This window comes from Labrus bergylta, chromosome 4 (assembly GCF_963930695.1).
Source record: "Labrus bergylta chromosome 4, fLabBer1.1, whole genome shotgun sequence".
NCBI lineage: Eukaryota > Metazoa > Chordata > Actinopteri > Labriformes > Labridae > Labrus > Labrus bergylta.
This window is the reverse complement of record NC_089198.1, coordinates 31,782,313-31,803,471: the sequence shown is the minus strand read 5'-3', so window position 1 is coordinate 31,803,471 and position 21,159 is coordinate 31,782,313. Positions and strand designations below refer to the sequence as shown.

At 41.9% G+C, this 21,159-nt stretch overlaps 1 protein-coding gene across 7 annotated transcripts in view; it reads right to left on the bottom strand.

The window, feature by feature from the left end:
- The window catches only part of map4l (microtubule associated protein 4 like), a 103,121-nt gene extending 83,978 nt beyond the window's left edge, over window positions 1-19,143 (bottom strand). For all 7 annotated transcript variants that reach the window (XM_065954368.1, XM_065954370.1, XM_065954371.1 and 4 more), the window contains exons 1-2: window positions 18,986-19,143; window positions 301-500 (exon numbers count right to left, since the gene is read on the bottom strand). In XM_065954368.1, the coding sequence (XP_065810440.1) occupies window positions 301-490 (190 nt within the window). In that variant the 5' untranslated portion in view covers window positions 491-500; window positions 18,986-19,143. The remainder of the gene's footprint in view (window positions 1-300; window positions 501-18,985) is intronic.
- Window positions 19,144-21,159: the final 2,016 nt, after the last annotated feature.

Below are 21,159 nucleotides of genomic sequence, written 5' to 3'. Positions count from 1 at the left end.
AACCCTCACCAACAGATGAGAGAGATCTTTTTTTTTTAAACATGCCTGACACGTGGCCGCATATTAAAAAAACTGATGGTTGCTATTATTATGTTAAATGTAATTTTAAGAAAACATTTCAAGCTGAAACCCAATTATGTCAAAATATCCAAACAGCTGATTTTGCCTACCAGCCCACTCATCTGTAAGTCCCCCCCCACCCCAGGAGAGAGGACGTCCCTTCAGGGATCAACATCACATTAAGAGTCAAGCATCGCTTCCTTCTCACGTCTCTGTTTATGAACGCTGAAGGCGACTTACCGCTCTTCATGTCCTTTCCATCCAGTAAGGGTCGGTAGTCGCTCTTGGAGATGCTCTCTCCCACCTTGTCATCGAAGCTCTCTTTTTCCAGCGAGGCCACGAAGTCTCTCTTCAGCAGGGCATCGGCAGGGGCGCCACCTGGCACCCCGTGTCCACCCCCACCCAGTGCATCTCGCAGGCTCAGGTCCATAGTCCTGTTACTGGAGACAGAAAGGGGAGTGACAGGTGTGACTACTTTTATTATACCTTGTTGTGTTTTTTTAACCTGCTCCACCTCAACTGTGTCAGACGGGTTCAGTATAAATGCTAAGATGGACTAAATGCAATGTGTAGGTGTGACATGCTGTGCTTTTACACTGCAGGTCACACCTACACATTCACACACTGATGGCAGAGGCTGCTGTGTAAAGTGAACATCAAAGGTAACTTATCCCATACCAATGAAGCAGCGGGAGCAACTTGGGGTGAAGTGTCATGCCCAAGAACATATCGGACATGTGGCTGCATGAGCAGGGGATCGAACCCTCAACCTTCCGGTCAAGAGACGACTGAGCCGGCGTCGCCCCATTCCAAAAATGTCTTCTGTGACACTGTTTTACTTCCACAATAACAATGACAAGTTCAGCAAAGTTTAGAGGATTTTGAAATAATAAAACAGCCTCAGTCTGGTTCGCTTCAAGTTAAAATATATAAAAGCCAAGTGAGTCCAGTAGATCACCATGTCTGGCCACCCGAGCCCACAGAAACTGCCTTTAACTGTCAGACATGACAGATTTGAGAATCCTGTCAGACATTGTCAGACGTCTAAACCAACGCGAACTTCATCTGCAGACATAAAAAAAAACAGTTTGACGAGAGATAATAGAGCAGTGCATTCTGGGAATAACAGCAAGACACACTGATACTTCATTGAAAGGTCCACACTGTTGTTTAACTTGGACACTTGTGTTAACAGAAAAACTCAATCTGTGAGACGGAGTGTGTATGTATGGATTAGAGCTGGAGTCATTCCACCTGCTGAGTGCATCAGACATGAAGCAGAACTGGTGACAGTGTGACCCCTGAACAAACTCTCTGTCCCTCTTTTCTGTTTGTCCCTCTATCCTGGCTCCCAGCAAACAAGCTGTCATTGTCCTGCAACGATACCACACACACACACACACACACACACACACACACACACACACACACACACACACACACACACACACACACACACACACACACACACACACACACACACACACACACACACAATGGCCAGTAGCCAGTATGAGGACATACAGTAGAGTGTTAGCAGGCCTTGAGAGGAACTGTAGGCCATTGTTTCAGAGGCAGGACAGAGTACAGTGAACACCTCACACACTCTCACTTTGGGTATCTACCTCTTTAAAAGTTTTTTTTAAACCTTTGGTTACGCCCACATACTCACATCTGATTTCCTGTAGTTGACTCCAAACTGTAATCATGTTTCTCTTAAATACTAACAAAGTGATTTCTAGTCACTGAAAGGGCTTCACTCACATTTGAACTTTTAACGTCACACTCGTACATCAACACACACTGACCATGCACTCAATAACTCCATCGCTCCATTACAAAAATGAAACAATCACAAAAGAGGACTTCCTACCCTCTGTTACCCTCTTAGTGTATTATTCTGCAGTATTTATCGCTCCATGGAGAGGTTTCATAAGACGGAATATTCAGTGGCCTGTCGCTGGTGCTCTTTGTTTCTCTCATCACACACAATCAGAAATGATATTTGTGTGATTACTAAACATTTCTTTAGTTTTCCATGGCAAACTGAGTGTGACAGGCACAATGTTTTACTACTGCTATGGCTCTAAGTCAGGTTGGTGAAGGATATAACAGTCAATCTGAGGTGAAAGTCGGGGGTGGATGGATCAAACAAACCAGGTAATTCATTCAGGAGACTGGGATCCTTCTGTTGTGTGAAACAAATAGAAAACGTTGACTACTCTAAAGAAGTTGACTTTCTTTAAAGCCAGTTTGGTTACTTTGTTATAGCTCATACAGAAGATAGAAGATCTGAGCAGGTGATGGCTTTTATTTTGAAAAACTATCCAGGCATTGCAAAAATGTATCATAGCTAACTTGACCATGCCCTGTAAAAGCTGCTATGCGGTGGAGAATCGAATGATCGCTTAAGTGTGTCAGACTCCGCTGTGGTAGGTGGCTAAATGACCCTTTTCAGCTGGTCACTGTTGAACCTTCTTCTAGCTGACCTATCACGTCATCACATACAAAACAATCCACTTGTTCTCCAAGTTAGCAAGAACACTGAAAACATAGACAGTTTTACAGCTCTGTATATTTTGTACATACTCTATATATGCCTAACTTTGGTTCAAATGTGATGCCTGCTATCCCTCTAGCTTGGTGGTGATATCCAAAGTCAGATGACAACTTGACTTCTGCTATGCTACACATCTATGGTGTTCCACTTCCTGTGGAAACTGTGGAGCATGTGCATTAAAGCAAGGCCAGTTTGGGTGTGATTGAGGCTTAAACATGCAGGAATGAATCGATCCCCAACCACATTATCTAGACAAAGAGGTTGCGCTGAGGCCGGACTCAGAGCAATTTACGGATTAAATCTTTTTTTACACCAACACTAAACCTTGTTTGATAATGGTGTTTCACAACACTGAAGGGTCAACAATTAGAGGAAAATGTGTCCGTTTTCAGTAATGCTGCTCAAAACACTTTCCCTCCCCTCAACATCGTGTCATATTACGTCACAGAATGAACTCGTTGACTCTGAACTAAACACGCAGCAGTGTGCGGTAGGCTCTACTGTATTGTGTTTTTATCGTTCCATAGTCTTAGACTTTATTCTACCAGTTGTTCAAAAACTGCATGTCAGCTTGTTGCATAATCTAGCTCGACAGGACATTGAGTCCGCTTAATATATACGATCGGTATAGTCTGTACATTGTGTTTTATTTTGACCAGATGCTCTGTGTGTTTCGTTGTCGGACTTCCTGTCCAGGTCGATGTATTCTGTTCAGCATGAGGAGTGCTTGCAACAGGCTCCATCAAAATTAGACTCGATCCGTATTTGCTTCAACTGTGACTTCATAAGCCGGTGTTGATTCAACACTAAGGTCAGGCCCGCTATAAACAGCAGATTCAAGGCCAAAAATTTAATAAATAGACTGCAAATAGGAGATTTATGAAATGGAGGTTTCTTCACATATGATAAGACTCTGATCAACATTAACATGATATCAATATTACTTACAAGCATTATGATGTAACTGGTAGTCAGTGACCAGAAAATATATCTGTGAATGTGTGTGAAAGAGACACAGAGAGAGAGAGAGAATGACAGAGGGCGAGAGAGATATGATGATGATGAGGTCGTTGGGTGAGACAGCTGTTGCGCAGGGCTTAAAAACTATATCTGTACCCACAATCCTCTGCTCCAGCAAACACCACCTCTCCCTCCCTGACTCCAACCGTCTGCTATACGTAATCATCTCATCCTCCAGAACACTGACAGTTCACACGCAAGTATACACAAACAAACACAGGCACACACACACACACATTGGCAGGAACTCAAACACATCACTGTGCCACCAAAATACAAGACAGATTGGTGTGTTTTCTGAGTATGTGTGAATATGAACGATCACATAAAATTAAGCTCCACCGTCCTGTTACATCACTTTACTGTACACCTTATCGCTACAAACCTAACCGCAGCATTCGACACAACTGGACAAAATATCTTAGTTGATAGACTGCTGAACTGGGTAAGTATCTATGGAATGGCTTCCAAACATTTTTTTCTACTTATCTGTCAGACGCTTTAAGGTCCAAATTAGAAACTGTGTATCTTCTTCTGCTCCCCTCTTGTCTGGGGTACCTCAGGGTTCAATCCTTGGACCTATTCTTTCATTATACATGTTACCTCTGGGTCATCTACTTAACTCTTGTTGTGGTATCTCTTATCATTGTTATGCTGACAACACGCAACCCTCTTTCTCCATCAAGCCTTATAATCTTAATAACCTCACCAGTTTCTAGCAGCTGTTACAAATTGGATGTCTGACAATTTGCTCCACCTTAATTCTGACAAGACTCAAGTCGTAGTGATGGGCCCTCAGTGCTTCACAAAAGAGGTCAGGTGGCTTTTTTCATTCGAGAAATATTGCTCAAATAAAACCCATGTTGAACACAATACCAAAGATTTACTGGTGAACACTCTTAGTTCTCTAGGTTGGACAACTGTAACTCCTTCTTATCTGGTATCACGCAATCCTCCTTAACCTGTCTTCAGTTAGTCCAAACGCAGAAGCTAGGCTGTTAACAAAACAATATCACCCTTTCATAGTTACTGATTGACTACCAGTTCGTATTTGAGGATTTATAGCAACATATTAAGTTCAATGTTACGTTTGGTAAGAACTTCAAAATAAAGCTCACAGAATATATTCTGTATAAAACACTGAGGAAGTCTTAGTCTCAAACTAACTTTCATTTAACCTAGTAACAGGAGGCCTTGTGACAAACAGCTACAACGTGCCCGCCTGTCAGTCAGATCAGCCATGGCCCTTATATCATCAAATATCACAGTTAATGTTATGAAATGGTTGACCCTTGATTCGGTTCACTATTTCATGTGTAGGTGCCCAAACTAATTTATCGGGTAATAATTGTGCATGTAATTAACTTATGATAAGTAAGTTTTCAAAAAACGCAACAACTAAAGTGAGCAGTTAATATTTGCTCTGGTTCCATATGAGAAACAAACCCAGGGATGGACTGGATTGAAGTCAAATGCTTGTTTAAACCGATCCAAGGCTTCAGACTGCAACTCTCAGAAGCTTTTATGCTCCATCTACCTCACTTTATATGTCGTCCTCTTTCAATTTGGTACCTACCGCATTTAAATGATGTTTGTAATCTGTGTCTTGATGACCCTGGTGAAGGCCACAGACCAAAACATGTCGGTCTAATTTGTTAATAAAGTTGATCTTCGTACTACAAGTGTTGCTAGAACTTTTTGACCTCCTCTATGTCGTCCTCTTTAACAGGACATCAAGTCTTTAGTCCCAGGTGTCAAACAAGCTCCATGAACAAAATGGTTATTTTTCCCTTGTGTGCTAACTAGGGGTGTGCACGTGTAACCAGTTAGTAAATCATAAAATCAATAAACGAAAACCGTTTTTTTTTTTAAATTATTTTAAAATCTTTTAGAGACACGCATTCAATCATCTCTGATCGGGTTCTGGCTTTCCATGTCGCCCTTTCACAGCGGCGGTAACCGGTTGAACGTAAGTCTGTGAGCCTCTCTCACCCCCCTCTTCGGAGGGGGGTGAGAGAGCCACACTCCTTTGCCTTACTGCCCTTCCGCCCTATTCTGCTTCGTCCGGGTAGGGGGGATTGCACAGTCCCGAGGGTCAGGCCCATTCGACTACGACCTCAGATCAGAAGAGACAACCCGCTGAATTTAAGCATATTACTAAGCGGAGTGTTAACCTTCCTGCTTTGCGTTCTGACCGTGCCGGTCATGGCGCACAAGGGAGACTTATTTATCTGCTCTAGGGCTGAAGTTGTAGTCCTTAACTTCGGGGCTAACCCCCGTCACTTCAATGGGGTGCAGCAAGGCGTAAACAGACACGGAGAGTCCGGCTTGTTATTTTGAGGTACCGGGCCGTTTATTACGCTCGCAGAGCTTGAACTGTACATACACTTAACATCATGTCTCTGATTTCTCCTGCTTATTCTGCTCCGGTCCCCGACATCATTACGTGCCTCTTGCACACACCTGCCGAACACACACACTTGCCTCATTCTCTCTCTCTCCTCACTCGCTCCCCCCACCCACACACATGCGCACTGAGCCATTCACAGACAGACATACCCTGCTTGTATAACTTCTATGGCAAGTTTTCTGTGTTACTTATATAGCCTACTTTATAAAGCACAATTGTATCTGTCTGACAACTTTGAGCGGCGGCAGTGATGCGGAGGAATCTTTCTGAAAAGCGGCCGCACCCTCCATTGGTTGTATAGCGCGATTGCGGTCCACTTAATTAATTTTTTTTTTTAACGGTTAACCGTGTGCACGAAAAAAATGACGTTGTGTAACCGTTTACAATTTTTTGTAACCATTCACACCCCTAGTGCTAACTGACACAAACATCAAAGTAACAACTCAGTTTAATAACACTGACAGTGAGTTTTTCCTCTCACTTTACTCCTCAGAATAATGCAAAGAGCTTTTTCATAATGGTCAAACGGTCTCCCTGCCAACGGCGGAGCTGCATCTAAGTGGTAAATGGTAAATGGACTTGAGCTTGTTTAGGGCTTTTCTAGTCTCCTGACTACTCAAAGCACTTTTACACCGCAGGTCTCACCTACACATTGATGACAGTAGTTGCTATGTAGTGAGACCATCAGAAAAAATATACACGCATTCAAATGCCATCGACGAAGCAGAGGTAGTAATTTGGGGTTAAGCATCTTGCCCAAGGACACATCGGACATGTTGCTGCAGGAGCTGGGATCAAACCCTCGACCTTCCGGTTGAGATACGACAATTCTACCAGCTGAGCCACAGCCGCCCCGAAGGGGCAAACATGCAGCGTGGGGCAGTTAGGGTTAGTATGTCTTCATTTTTAATATTTCCAAAAAGCAGATGAAGGTATAGAAAATGAAGACACTTCCCCCACTACGTCCACGCTTGGTTGAGTAAGGAGGAACAAAATAAAAGGTCTCTGACATTTGTAGTATACATGAGAAGCTTCTTGTTTCGCTGAGCAGACGATAATGAGTAAGACAGGGTGATCCTAAATTAAGCCAAAAAACAAGAGTGGTAAAAGCCTTAACTTCTTTTAAATCGCACAAACATGCTACTTTATCATGAACCTGTTACTGTGAGCGCTGTTTCTTTATGTGAGGATCTCCTTACTGAACACTTCTGAACAGAGAACTCTAAACAACCTAAAACTTGTTTTTGAGACGGACAATAGACCTCAGCTAACGTCCAGCACATGTAAATATGATCCCACAACATAACAGAACACAGCTGTTTTTGCTGCACAGTATGATACCATTCGACTCGGCCGGAGGTCTGTTCAGCTCAGTGATGAGTCACAGTGCAATATCTAAGTCTGTGCTAATGATGTAACAGCAGTGAATGGAGAGGAAAGTGGCCCTGAGGAGCTCCCTCTCCCTGCATTCATGGGCTCGCTGTAAACACAAAAACAGAATCATTTGTGGTCATTGAGAACATGTTGCCACAACATCACGTTTTTTCAGGTCATGTTGCGGTTCAGAAAGAATTCTATAATACCTGTCAGTCTACATTTTTGTTTACAGCTACATTACTATGCAAAATATATCACGCTAAATTAATGTGCAACCAGCCTCATGGCCAAACAGACAACCACCTGCAAATCTGCTCTGAATATTCGTAGGGCCTATTTTCAACAGAGACGCTTCAAGCTAGCGTAAAGCTGAACAGAACAACCCAGACTGGCTGAAGCTGTGCTGTCTATGGCTGTAGCCCTGCTAATGGGCTTTCTCCTCTGGTTCTATTGCCTGGATGTAAACAAGCACAATGAACAGATAGCACCTCGTTGGAGCAGTCCATATGGCAATATTTTAATCTAGAATTTTCCATCACTGCCGTTAGCCTACCTTGTGTACGAAGGGGTTTAGCATCATCTAGCTTGGTACACACTACACGATTTTTCAAATCTTAAACGATTTTGATAACGTTAGAGACCCCATACATTACAACAATCCTGACCGATTAACAGTTCAGATCTTATTGTGTGTGGTGTGCAACAAGACGATCAACTCGGCACACCACACACTAACCGATTCATTCACCAACAACCAGAGTCTCGACTATCACAAAGTGTAATCTTGCGCGGTCAGACGCAATTTAAGAGTAAACTAACATGACAGGCAAGCTAAATGTGGCTAGCTGTTAGCTGGTACATCCATTATGGTAAACATTTTGGTCCTTTCCTTGTCATTTGGATTGTGGTTTGTTTTACAGACACGTTGTATATAACTCGTCTTGTTGCCACAAATCAACAAGTTGGTCCTGAATTCATGACATCCATTTAACTTTATGCTTCGCAATTGCTGTTGTCGCCATGGTAATGTTTGTTGTGCTTCCTACTTCAGTCAGCTTGCTTCCCTATTGGCTATTGTTCCGTTCCAAGTGACCATTCACTGAGTCCGTGCTCAGCCGTCCTCGCTGTTCTCCCCACACTACAGGATTTCTGATCGTAAATATTGAACATGTTTAATATTTACGATTTCAAATCGGGACGGCCCCGATCGTCTTCCGGGCAGATCAGGGAGGTTAAAATCACTCTTAACACACCTTACACCACAGGAGAATCTGGCAAGATCATCTTTGGAACGTCAGATAGTCGGGTCTTTGCTGACTTTCGTCGGAAGGGGGGAATCGACCCCAAAATCGGCCCGATTATCTTGTATTGTGTACCCCGCTTAAGATCAACATCTTCTCTGTTTTTAGTATAAAAAGGTTAATTCAAACCAACAGCACATTAGCTGCCTACCCTATAGACAACAGACAGACAGTTAGAGGATGGCTGGTCACGTAGTTAGTCAGGAGTTGGTGGAGACCCAAACAGAGCTCAAATGTGAAGTGAATATCGGACTAAACATAAATTATACTGAATTGAAAGTTGGACAGTCGACCAGGTTCCCAACCTCTCCTGACAAGGACACATCATTAAAACAATCTCATATTCTGATTCTATCACTAATGTTGTTGGTCTTCTGGTTCTCAAATTTTGGGGGGTAAACATTAAGATTATAAGGCCACTTTTGGGCCAGATTCCCCCATTCCGACAATCTTAGTCCAGATTATTGATGGTCCTACAGACTGTCCTGTGGTGCGAGGTGTGTAAAGAATGAATCTGCTCAGAGAATAATGAGCTGCCACAACATGTACATTGTGTCACATGTTTAATATTTACTATCCAGCCCCCTGGTGTGTGCGGAGTTGCACTCTGTGGATGTCTCCTGAATTACAAATTTGCCAATTGGGAAAGAGTCTGACAATTTTTTCTCTGCTCCAGCTCGTGCTCTAACATGTACAGCTTGGTTGCTGGATAGCCTAGTTATATCGCGTGCCCATAGGCTATAGCCATCACCGCAGTGACTGTGGGTTCAAATCCAACCTCAGCCCCTTGCTGCTTGTCGTCCACCACTAACCCCTCCCAACATTTCCTGTCTCTCTTCAGCTGTCCATTTCAATTAAGGCAAATAAAGGCCCCAAAAATATATATTTTTTAAAACATGAAGAGACAATATTTTTCATTTTTTGCTTTGTGAGTTTACAGTTGAAGGGAATCTATCCTGCCGTCATCCGCCATGTTTGTTTACTCTAAAGTCAAGTTTGATCTTGAGAGATTTAGTCAGATTTCCAGTTTAGAGAGTCAGGACTGGTCGTCGGAAGGTTAAATCTGTTATTGTGAGCTGTGCTGTTTTGGTTATATCCTTGATCTCCACACTTGTTAACATTGGTAAGAATTCTTGCTTGCTTTCACACAGATTCAGATTTGAAAACGTTGTCCAACCATGTATGAAACAACATAGTGTGAACTGTTCAGAAGGTTGAATGTGAGTTGATGTCGAAGATGACAGGGCCAGCAGACACAGAGGATAAACAGGGAGCCTAATTCAGTTGGGAGCTCAAATGTAGACGGCTGAAATGTGTCTGAGAGTCGATTAGAGAGCTCAGAAATGTCCACCGACAAAGTGATGCTCGCATCAGCTGAATCTGTTTACATCATGGCTACAGGCACACAGGAGGAGTTCCTTCATGGTTCTCCCACTTTTATTATCTTTTTTATAAGAACCTGTATCAACACAATGATACAGTGTGATTGAAGGATGTTTTTTACCGTGCAGGCAGTTAATTCAACCCATTCACTGAAGAGGTTTAATGGTTAACAAAATCCTGTCATCGGTGCCCAGCCAGTCGTCATGGTGACTCAGCAGCTCCTCGCTGTCGCCTTCTTGATGAGCACAAACTCTGACACACACACACACACACACACACACACACACACACACACACACACACATGCACAGTGTGTTGATGAGCAGTAGTTTAGATTACTGCTGACATCACACTGTGTCAACCTTTACACACACACACACACACACACACACACACACACACACACACACACACACACACACACACACACACACACACACACACACACACACACACTCTGTGCTGCGTTTGCACGCGTTGTGTCAGAGATGATCGAGTAAATCAGCGCTGCACAGCCGATGGTAGGATGGAGAGTGAACAGAAGTAAGAGTCAGTGAAGGTGAGCACATTACAGGTAAACAAAAGAGAAGAGTAAAGTTACTTTACTGTATATGTTCATCTTGTCTCTGCCTCCTCAGACTGTGTTTATACTGCAGCTGAACGTGTGATGTTGTGTTTTCATCAGAGCGTGGGCAGACAACACAACACCATTATTTATTCAAGACACTTCTGAGTTCAGAAGCATATTCATCTGTGTTATATAGACAAACACTGACATATATAGGCTAAACACCTCAACCCAATAATGCAATATTTATTATTTCACTTGTAAAAAATGACAAAGTAGCTAGAAAAAAATGAATGAAATGAAATATTTTTAGACTTAAAGCCGCAATATGTAACTTTTCCACCTAAAAAAATGTCATTTGAACGTCGATCTTATAGTACTTAGAACATTTCTGTCTCATGTCCACAGATGGCTTCGCCCACCAGCTTTCATGTAAGTTTGGCAGCAAGCTGTAGTTCTCCCACCAAGAGGTTTTTACACCAGTTAGCCTGTCTCTGTAATGTTTGATTGAGGGTAAGAGATGTATAAAAAAAGGAAGGTGACAAATGAAACAAAGAGGAGAACAAGAAAGAGAGAGTGACCGACATCCCTGCAGGTTGGCTCGTGTTCAGCAGCTTTACCATGTCAAAAAAGTCTTCTAACCAAAGCTATGTCTCAGATTTGCATATAAATAAATAAATCCATTTTACACAGGTCAAACATTTAACAGGAGAATATTTATGATCAATCAAATCTTGTGTCATTGTGGTAATAAAGCTAGTACTAACTATACAAGCTATCAAAACAACATCAAAGTTTATACCTCAGTTATGAACAGTACTGGCACCATTATTTTGGATCAGTGAAAACTTTTTTTATATTTAAACTTTTAGACCAATATGGATAAAAAGAAAAAACAAAGATGTTTGATTGAATGCTGCTAGCCGCTTAAGGATTTGTGTTTTTATATAATTCACAGATATAAATACAGATAATTACACCTTATCTCTACAAGATTATTGTCCATAGATATGCGCTTTCCCTAAATGTTTTAACAACAGAGCACTGAAACCTGCTAACCATAGTACATTCTTCTAATGCATGTAGTGAACAGTGAATTCATGTGAAATGATTTAGTTCAGCTAGCTTCACTTTATTGGGGACACGGATAGCCTCTGCTATCATTTCTTCCGGTTGTTGCAAAGGCAAAGACTAAAAAGCCAAAGAACCATGTCGACTGACAGGCTCCAATATTTCCTCTTCTTGCTCGGTCATTTTCTATTATTCTCTAATGAGCTTCATCTGTCACCGTCCTCTTCTGTCTTTTAGCCTGAGTCATTATCAAACAGTACAGAGACGGGCTAACTGGCTTCTTTGTACCTCAGGGCTGAAGTGTGAACTAGCACCATAAAGCCATTAGCCTGATGCTAAAGTTACATAGTGCAGTAAACAGGAGAGTGGGGCCACTCTGTGGAAATAAGATATACACTATGCTCCCTGTTAAATGTTATTTTTCTTCTTAAATCAACTTTAAAACTGCTGTTATAAGGTGGAAAAGTTACACACTGATGCTCAGAGGCATTCCAGTCATTGGATGGGGACATTTTGTTCATAGCGTCTCTCTCTCTCTACTGTACACCTGATGTCTGTCTGCTCTGAATGTCAGCCCCCTTCGATCAGCCGGACAGAAAAGACCTTTGCTTGTTTCAAACACACACTGGTGGAAGCTCGCTGGAGGAGGAGGAGGAGGAGGAGGAGGATGAAAATGAGCAGACAAGCGTTCTCCCCCTCCTCCTCCTCCCCGGCTCCACTGTAGCGTATGATGTCAGGTCCGATCTGAATCTCTGCCTCCTCCCTCAGCAGGAGACATCGACCTTTGTTTCCTCTGAAGCCTCTGTTTGATGTGTTTACTGCGTCTATGACATAAACACAGGTCAGTCAGACGAGAGACTTCCACTTTCATAATGGTTCTGAGCTTTGTTTGATATTCAGTGCTTACAGAAAGTCCTGTTCCACATCACACACAAGTGGAAGGTCTTAGGCTACTGTACTTTGAGGTAGTCTGAGAACATATCTGTACTTGTATGTTGATTTTAGTTAGCTTTAGAGACAAAAGACCAACAGTCCATAGTAAAAGTGCCTACAGCTTATTTAAAAACCCAACAGCTGATGGAACAAACAGATACGTATCTGTTTGATTTCGACCTCCTTACATAAGAGAACCTCCGCCCTGTCGGCAGAAGTCTAAACTCTACATGCAGGGGGGCGCTGAGGGTCTTCCAAGACGGCCTTTGCCTTTCGAGTGGCTCTTTTGTTAACAATGCTGAGGTTATTATATCAGTCTTATGTCTTTTGTCATAATTATAACTGTTTATGTGAATATAAGAATTGCTTGACTTCAACCCCTATAATTAATAATTCAGTCGTCCCCATTTCATCATCATCACAGTTGTTAATGTTAGAATGATTTCTTCATTAAATGGTAAATTGACTTCAGCTTCTTCAGCTCTTTTCTAGTCTTCTGACTTCTCAAAGCATCTTTACACCGCAGGTCACACCTACACATTCACACACTGATGGTAGAGGCCACAAATGCCCCTTAACATTAGACTTCCAGAAAGGTCACTCCTTTATAAGTCTTCAACTCTATGGCATCAGATGTGGTGCTTTAAAACACGTGTAGAATGCTATAGCTTAATATCTTTTTTTAACCGCGGCACTTTTAGAGGTCGTGCAACATGTAGCACCTGACATCACTTAACGATCTCCTCCACACTTCCATCTTCAGTTTAGCTGTCCTTTCAACAACCGCTGACACGATACCATTTTAAAATTTGATGTGATAAATATCCAACAATGTTGATTCCTGCTTCAGTACCACCGCAACGTAGATAGGTGTATTACCCAATTTAATATCTTGTTTTTAATTACCGAAAAAATATGCAAGCAAACTCTGCACATGGCCACCTCTGATTTCTCTCTTTCTCTCGCTGCAGCTCTGATACTTTTAGATTCTTTAGTTCATTAAAATAACAGATTGTATTATTTCAAAACACTTGGTATCGAGAAGTATTCAACATTTTGACAACCTTACTTTCAACCTGATGTTGTGATCCTCGGAGGGATAAGGTGATACATGTCCTGATGGCTGATTGGCCAGCTGATGACGCCCCTGAAAACCAGGTGTGACTTTCAGGTTTTTAATTACTCTTTTCTGCGGCACCATTAAAAATAATGTATTTGTGCCTGAAACGAGACACACCATCTGATAGAGGACACTCTCAAAGAGATACTGTACAGACACACAGCGGCTCTGTCAGCATGGATGTCATTTAAAGAGGACACATTATCCCCCTTCTCCATCTTTTCAAACAGTCCCCTGTGGTCTAAATGAAACATCTGTGCTGTGCTTTGGTCAAAATATAACATGAATCAAGCACCAGAGGAGGTTTGTGACCCTGTATAAACCAGCTCTCTCAGAACGCTCCGTTTTGGTGTGTGTGTCTCTTTAAATGCAATGAGCCCCCCCGAGTTTTCCTGGTAGACATTACTCCTCTGTGGAGAGAATAAAAATGGCGGACCTGTGCAAAAGTTTAGCTCTAGGCTGGGGGTGGAGTCCATGGGTGGAGATATCAGGGGAGGGGATTTTCTTTTTACCAGAATCCCACTGTGACATCACAAGGAGAGCACATTTAAAAAGGAGCATTTTTCTGTGTGTCCCCTTTCAGAATACTAGTTTCTCCTTGGTGAAAAACAAATCCAAAACCATTTTCTAACATATCTTTGGCCACTAAGGGTGGAATATATGAAGTGCTGTACACCAACAGGAAATATCGGCGATTTCCTGAGTGTATTTCTGAGTAATGTGCTGTTGAACTTCATACCCCTCAGTCCCAAACTCCTTTGTATTTGGATTCAGTCTGAGAGGAGGTTTCTACAAATGCCACAGTCTGCCTCACAGAGCAAGATGTTGGGTAAGCAGCATGTGGGTACTCAGGTCTTTCCATTTCCAAAGGTGATTCAACAAAACCATTCACAAAAACAGCCAACAACAACCAACACGTAAAATTAGAAAGCAATAGGACATTTATAATGAGACCCTCTTTTTTTATTTTCTTCACCATCACTGATGATAAGTCATCATGAATGTTAGCAGTGATTTCCAGCCCATGAATGCCCACCATGCAGTGAAGAAAGCTTTGAAAGAAAGTTCAAATAGCCCACATTTCTTTTCTCAGGTCTGGATGATGGGTACAATTACTTTCAAATTGCACTGGGAGTCTTTCAACAGATTCTTAAAAGTATACTCGTGCAACAGATTGAACCAATAGTCCCATCAGCACCAATGTGAGGCCAACTTCACAGAATGGCAAAAAAGGTTCATTGACTTGAACTCACGCACAGCGTCTTCTGACATCTCAAAGAGCTGTTCAAATTTACCCATTCATCCACATTCACACACCCTTGGACATTTGACTGCTGGAGTAGGGGATTGAACCACGACCTTGGTATGGTCGAGAGACGACCGACTCTACCTCTGGCCTACAGCTGCCTGTATAGTAAGAAGAAAGAAAAAGAAGAAACATTTTCCCTATTGTCATGAATATGTACAGTAAAATCATCAGTAAACCCACCTCTTTAACAAAGCCTTCTGCTTGTGCTTTTAGTTTCCTTAGTTGCTTAGTTGATGAAATTTTTTTTTTTCTATTTTTTTTTTTTTTCTGTAGCACTTTGAGATTTTTTTGCAAATATGTAAAGTGCGTTACAAATTCAATGTATTATTATTATTATTTATTAACTTCGGTTATAGCTCGCTTAGGACATGTAATTGCCCTACTGTCACTGATTAATTCTCTCAGCTAACATTCACTATCTAGCTCAAGTTAAGCAAACTGAATATATTTGAAATCATCAACACTTTTTTTCACGTCCATTTGTCCCCATCGTCCCTCACTGTCGTCTGTAATAAATATCTCTTCTCAAGTAAAGGAGGTACTTGTTATGGCTGTACAACAAGGGTTGCTAAGAGAGCCAGCTAGCTTTTTAATAAATCCTGGGTTGATATTTGGCAGAAACAAAAAGATAATTTAACGCTTTGACCTTCAAGTCGTATGAAATCTTATGTTCTACAAACTCCGTGGGGAAGCACCACGACTCGAGCATCTGTCTAGCTGACCTGTTGACTTATTCAATGAGTAAAGAGGCTACACATTTCCCGCTGATTCTAACTGACATTGTTAGGATGTAAACTAGTGAGTGGATGACTGGATACTTTCTGTTTTCATTGGAAACTGAAAGTGACTCTGAATGGCTGACTGCCTGCAGAAATGGACTGATGCTGAGTTTACCTGCTTTGGATGAGTGTAAACATGATTTCTTGTTTGCTTGGCTTGTAATCTGTGAGGGATTGCATGTAATCCCACCAATCCCTAAAGCAGAAATCATGGCATCATCATTACAACGAGCATGCTCTGGAACATCTCTGATAATCCATCCAGCTTCCTGCTTGTGGTCTTAGGCATCAACAGTGGCTCTGTTTTTTTCTATATCTCACCGTGCTGTCTATGGTTCAAACATTCAAGGATACCAACAGAAGTGCAATGCCAAAGCATGCAGGCTGCGATCCAGAAATACACTTCAGACCTGAAGTGTTCAGTCGTTTGGCTCGTTCTTCATACTTTCTGCTGCCCAGTTTCTCAAAAATGTGTATTTCAGTGCAAACAGGACTGAAGGAATTACATTTTATCCTCGGCTCATTAGCCAATCAGTCATAATTAGCCTCTCTGAGGGGTGTGTAAGATGCCATGGGCTATGAGATCACACTTGCCCCTTCACAAAAAAACTTCTTGTTGATTCCTCTCCATCTGAAGCTCAGTGGTCATAATGAAGTGAATGTTCTCTATATGTTCTTTAAACAAATCTACACCTTGCATAAGGGATCCTGGTCAGTCGCAGCAGTTGGCTTTCTGTATCATAAATGAGTCTGCTCGAGGTCTCTGCCTGTCAAAAGGAAGTCTCCACTTGCCCCCCTTGCCAACTGCTTGCTCATGGTGGACTACAGTGTGCAGTCCAGATGGGCCTGAATGTGAAGTGTGATGAGACATCTTTTGCTGTGATTCAGCACCTTGTGATAAATCTCACTCTGTGTATCTTTTGATTCTCTGCTGTCCGTCTGTCTGAGCAGCCCGGCCCTCACTGATCAGTGCAGGCTGTTAAAGAGAACTGCTGATGAAATCTGAGCAAAATAGAGGGATGGAGTTTTTCCTCCAGTCTTCAACACAGTAAGCAGTTATGACAAATTAGACACTGTTTATTGTGGGCTGACTACAAGGAGGGATGTCCCTTATTATGCTGCTGATGACGATTTAAGTCATTTATCACAAATCAGCATTAAAGTGGTCTCTAACCACCATACAAACTACATCTATGAACTCCAGTGCAGTACTGCAAACATCAACATATTAATGTATGCTAACTGTGTGTGCACACACATCTTTTTACATTTTGTGCAAAAGGGCCGTGTGCAATAACACCAGCACTTTGACATGAGGAGACATAACCGCCTTTTGTATAAATGTACACTTCATGTTTGTTCTTGTGCATCACCAACCTGCAGGGAAATACTGATGGACTATTACTATATTTACTTTTCAATAATGTGCACTGTCCCTAGATTAAATAAATGAATATAAATACACACTTTTGAACTGATATGTATCAGCTATACCTGGATGTAAACCAGCACAGTGGGCAGACGGCATCTCGTAGCAGGCAGCAGTTTGCCAGAACTAGCATCTAGAAAATGGAGATTAAAGTTGTATGTGATGAGATGAGAGATGAGATTCAACTTTATTGTCATTACACATATACAAGTATAGAGTAACGAAATGAGGTTTGGCATCTCACCAGAAGTGCAAATAAGCAGAAAGTGCAAGAGTCTGTGCTATGTACAGTAATTGAGTGCAAGAGTCTGTGCTATGTACAGTAATTGCAAAATTTACAGATGTAGCCAGAAAAAGGGAATTATGAGGTAAATCTGGATGGCTGGATTGCTGTGTCACGGTTAAACATGACAATCAACGGGCGTAATGCATCCCTATTAGCATTCACCCTGACTCACAGAATACTTTAAACTTTTCAAAGATACCAAACATGTCAGATTGAATTACTCTCACAAGTCGAGGCACCCAACTTCAAAATATGTCCTTTTTTTTGTGACGGTGCAGCCTGCGCCTTTGGGCTCAAAACATGATGAAGCCCTGCCAGTGATGGTGCAACACGCAGACACCCATCAGACACAGATCAGACCCCGCTGTCTCCTGCAACTTTAGAGCCACTTCTTCCACTGCAAAGAGACCACGGTCCTTCTTCTGTTAGTATTAATGCGAAGCGTTTCTGTCTGCGCCGTGGTAGTACATTTCTCAATGAGTCTACAATGCATTTATTCTCCTCAAACACCAATTCCCCCTCGTGAAATACACTGAAGACTGCAAACAGAGACAGACAGACAGAGAGAGACATGAGCATAAATAGAACAATGTGTACTAATCCACACAGAGACAAGGAATGCAGTGTGTGTCCCTGTTTGTGTGTGTGTGTACAGTGGGGAGGGGGTATTATTGTATAACATCAGCCTATATATGCCTATAAAAAATCACAGTCTTCCTAAAACTGGTGTGCAGGCTCAGTCAGATCAGATCTGAAAACGCTTTACATAACAAGGCCTGGACTGATCTGGAGCTGCACCTGACTGCCTTTGAGAAAAAACACACACTGCTGTAGTAGAAATCACTGAAACAAGTGGACAGGATCACTAACATCACAGTCTGCAGGCCGACGAGGTCCTGTGAGAATATATATAGTGTAAACGTGTGAAATAGGCCACTACACACTCATGAATGGTTGCATGGCGCATGGATAATAAAGGAACATTTACGGAGTACTCTAGCCCAGTGGAATTTTTTTTTTTTTTCAGCAGGAGGGTGTACCATCCCGACTGCGGCACCACCATAACAAAGAACACGAATCCACGGAGCTCTGCATGGATGGCAGTGATCCCCCCCTTACACGCCCACTCCTCTCCTCCACCATCGTGATGGGAACCACCGGACACAAGCAATGCTTCCATTTCCAGTGCGCCATGTAAAGAAGCTAAATTTAGGCCCATATCCATGCCCGACCTAAATAACGCCATGAATATGACATGAGTTTCATCATTCATTCAGCAGCGCAACGAGATGATGGCGCAGGGGATACAGTAGACGCATAATCACGCGATGACAAGACATAAATGAGATATAAACCGGACGACAGGATGCTCTACTCACCGTTTCGAAGGGTCCCCGTTTGTCGCGCAGAGTGTGTCTGTGTGTGTATCTGTGTGTGTGTGTGACAGTCAGAGAGTGTGATGGTGAAAAGTCTCTCCACCTTTCACTGCTTGCAGAGCAGACTGGTGCCAGGACTCAGACACAAGCCACGCCCCCCTCCTCTTCCTCGACAAGCTCAGCCAATCAGGACACGGAAGAAAAAAAGGAATCTGCAGGCAGCAACAATACTACTGCTGCCTTCAGGTGCTGCGGTAAAAAAAAAAAAGATTTAGTGTTGCACTATGTGTGGACCTATGGTGTGGACACGTAAACAGGAATGACAGTGGAAACAGTGAGGCGTTCAAAGACACTCAAACGAAATAAGATACAATAATGATTTGAAAATAACAATAATTAACTCAAATCTATCAATAAAAAACATAGCCTATCCAACATATTTGGATGAACATAACCAACAACAGAATATCAACCTTTTAATAAAATAATTATGCCACCTTGCATCACGTATTCCTTTACTAAAGTTTTTTTATTTTTGACAACTTTATATTCAGGAAAGTAGCCTCAGTTTAGCCATTTGACCTGTGAGCAAGAGGCAACCTCCGGTGTTGAAAAATGAAACCAATGCAGAAGTGCAAAATCCTGCAGTTTGTCGAGTGTCCACTTGAGGCTGGCTCCAGGAACACAGGAAGTCACAAACACACCACAGGCAAAACAGCCTTTTTCACAGCATAAATAAACATGTTTACAGCCTGGTACAAAAAACAAATAGGTCTGATTAGTTATTGTCATCATGGACACTCACTGTACAGGGTTGTTTTTTTTTTTTTGAAACGGCTCTCATTTGATTTTGAAAGCGATACAAGTTATCCATAGTGAGGCGTGTAGCTGACCTGATTGACAGGTGAGCGCGATGTAACGGTTCTTTAAGAGGCTTAAAACCCGCCTCAGCTCCAGCTCTCAGCCTGTCGTTAGGTTGACTGAACGTTAGGCTGAGACAGGATTTCCAGCATGGTGACTGCTGCTGATGAGCCGACGTCACTCAGGCTTCATATATTAATATTTACAGTGTATACCTGTGAGGTGTCTTTTTCTCAAAGTGGACTAAGATGTACTGGTTCTCTTGACCAGTTGTGCACCAGGGATGTTTTTCTTTTCTGTTCTGGTCAACAACAACAACAAGACAACAATATACGTATTGTTAGCTATACAGTCTGTTGTGTCCCTTAAAGAAACATTAGCAATGTCATATCTTAACAAATTAGCAGTTGACACCAACTTAGACAAGCTGGATGGTAATGTCACAATTGTCTCCCTACCTGCTAAATGAACTTTCTACTCTTATTACACAGCTCTTATAAATATCTGATTCTGATTGGCCAATTACGCATAGCAATGTTCTGCTTTCACTCGATAGATCAGCGTTGTTAGGGAAGAACAAAATGTCACTATTAAAGGACAATGGTTGATGGGGATGTGGATCTAATCACTGAATCTGGAGGACTAACTGTAAACATAACAATCCACAGAAAGAAGTCCGGTTAATTAGTCATTGGTTTATTTTCCATGGGAAGAGAAAAGGGACAAAAACAGCTCGTTTTGACAGAGAAATCTACAAAACTGAAGATAGCACATGAAGTAAACAGCTCACAGAATGCGGTATTAGGGATACTTTGTGTTTAAAAACTGCTGAATGTGGATTACAACTGGCTATTTGTTAAGTGAGAGACATAAATGTCGATGAAATAATTTTCAAATCAATATTTAGTTTTATTTCCTACTGAGCGTGATAATGTAGAGTCAGCATGTTGTTACCACAGAGGAACCCTGCAGGCTAACAAAAGACCTCTCCATGTTCTTCCTGTAGGTCAGAGGTCATCAACTACATTTGTTCAAGGGTCAGCTTCTTCTTTTTTTAGACTCTGTGGGGACCGGACTTTAAAACATGCTTGCACATAATCCTGAGAGCAGTCAAGCCTGATGTGAAGAAGTTGGTTTCACAGAGGAAGTTTAATTTCTCCCATTAAAGGCAGGGTTGGCAATTTCCTCCAGAAACACTTTTTAAGATTCTGGTTGAAATTGTCTTTAGGTCCTGACAGACATTAATAAGTCATGTTCTCTGAAAAAGGAACAAAGAAAATCCATCATCTGTATTAGTTTGTTAGTCTGTAAAAACT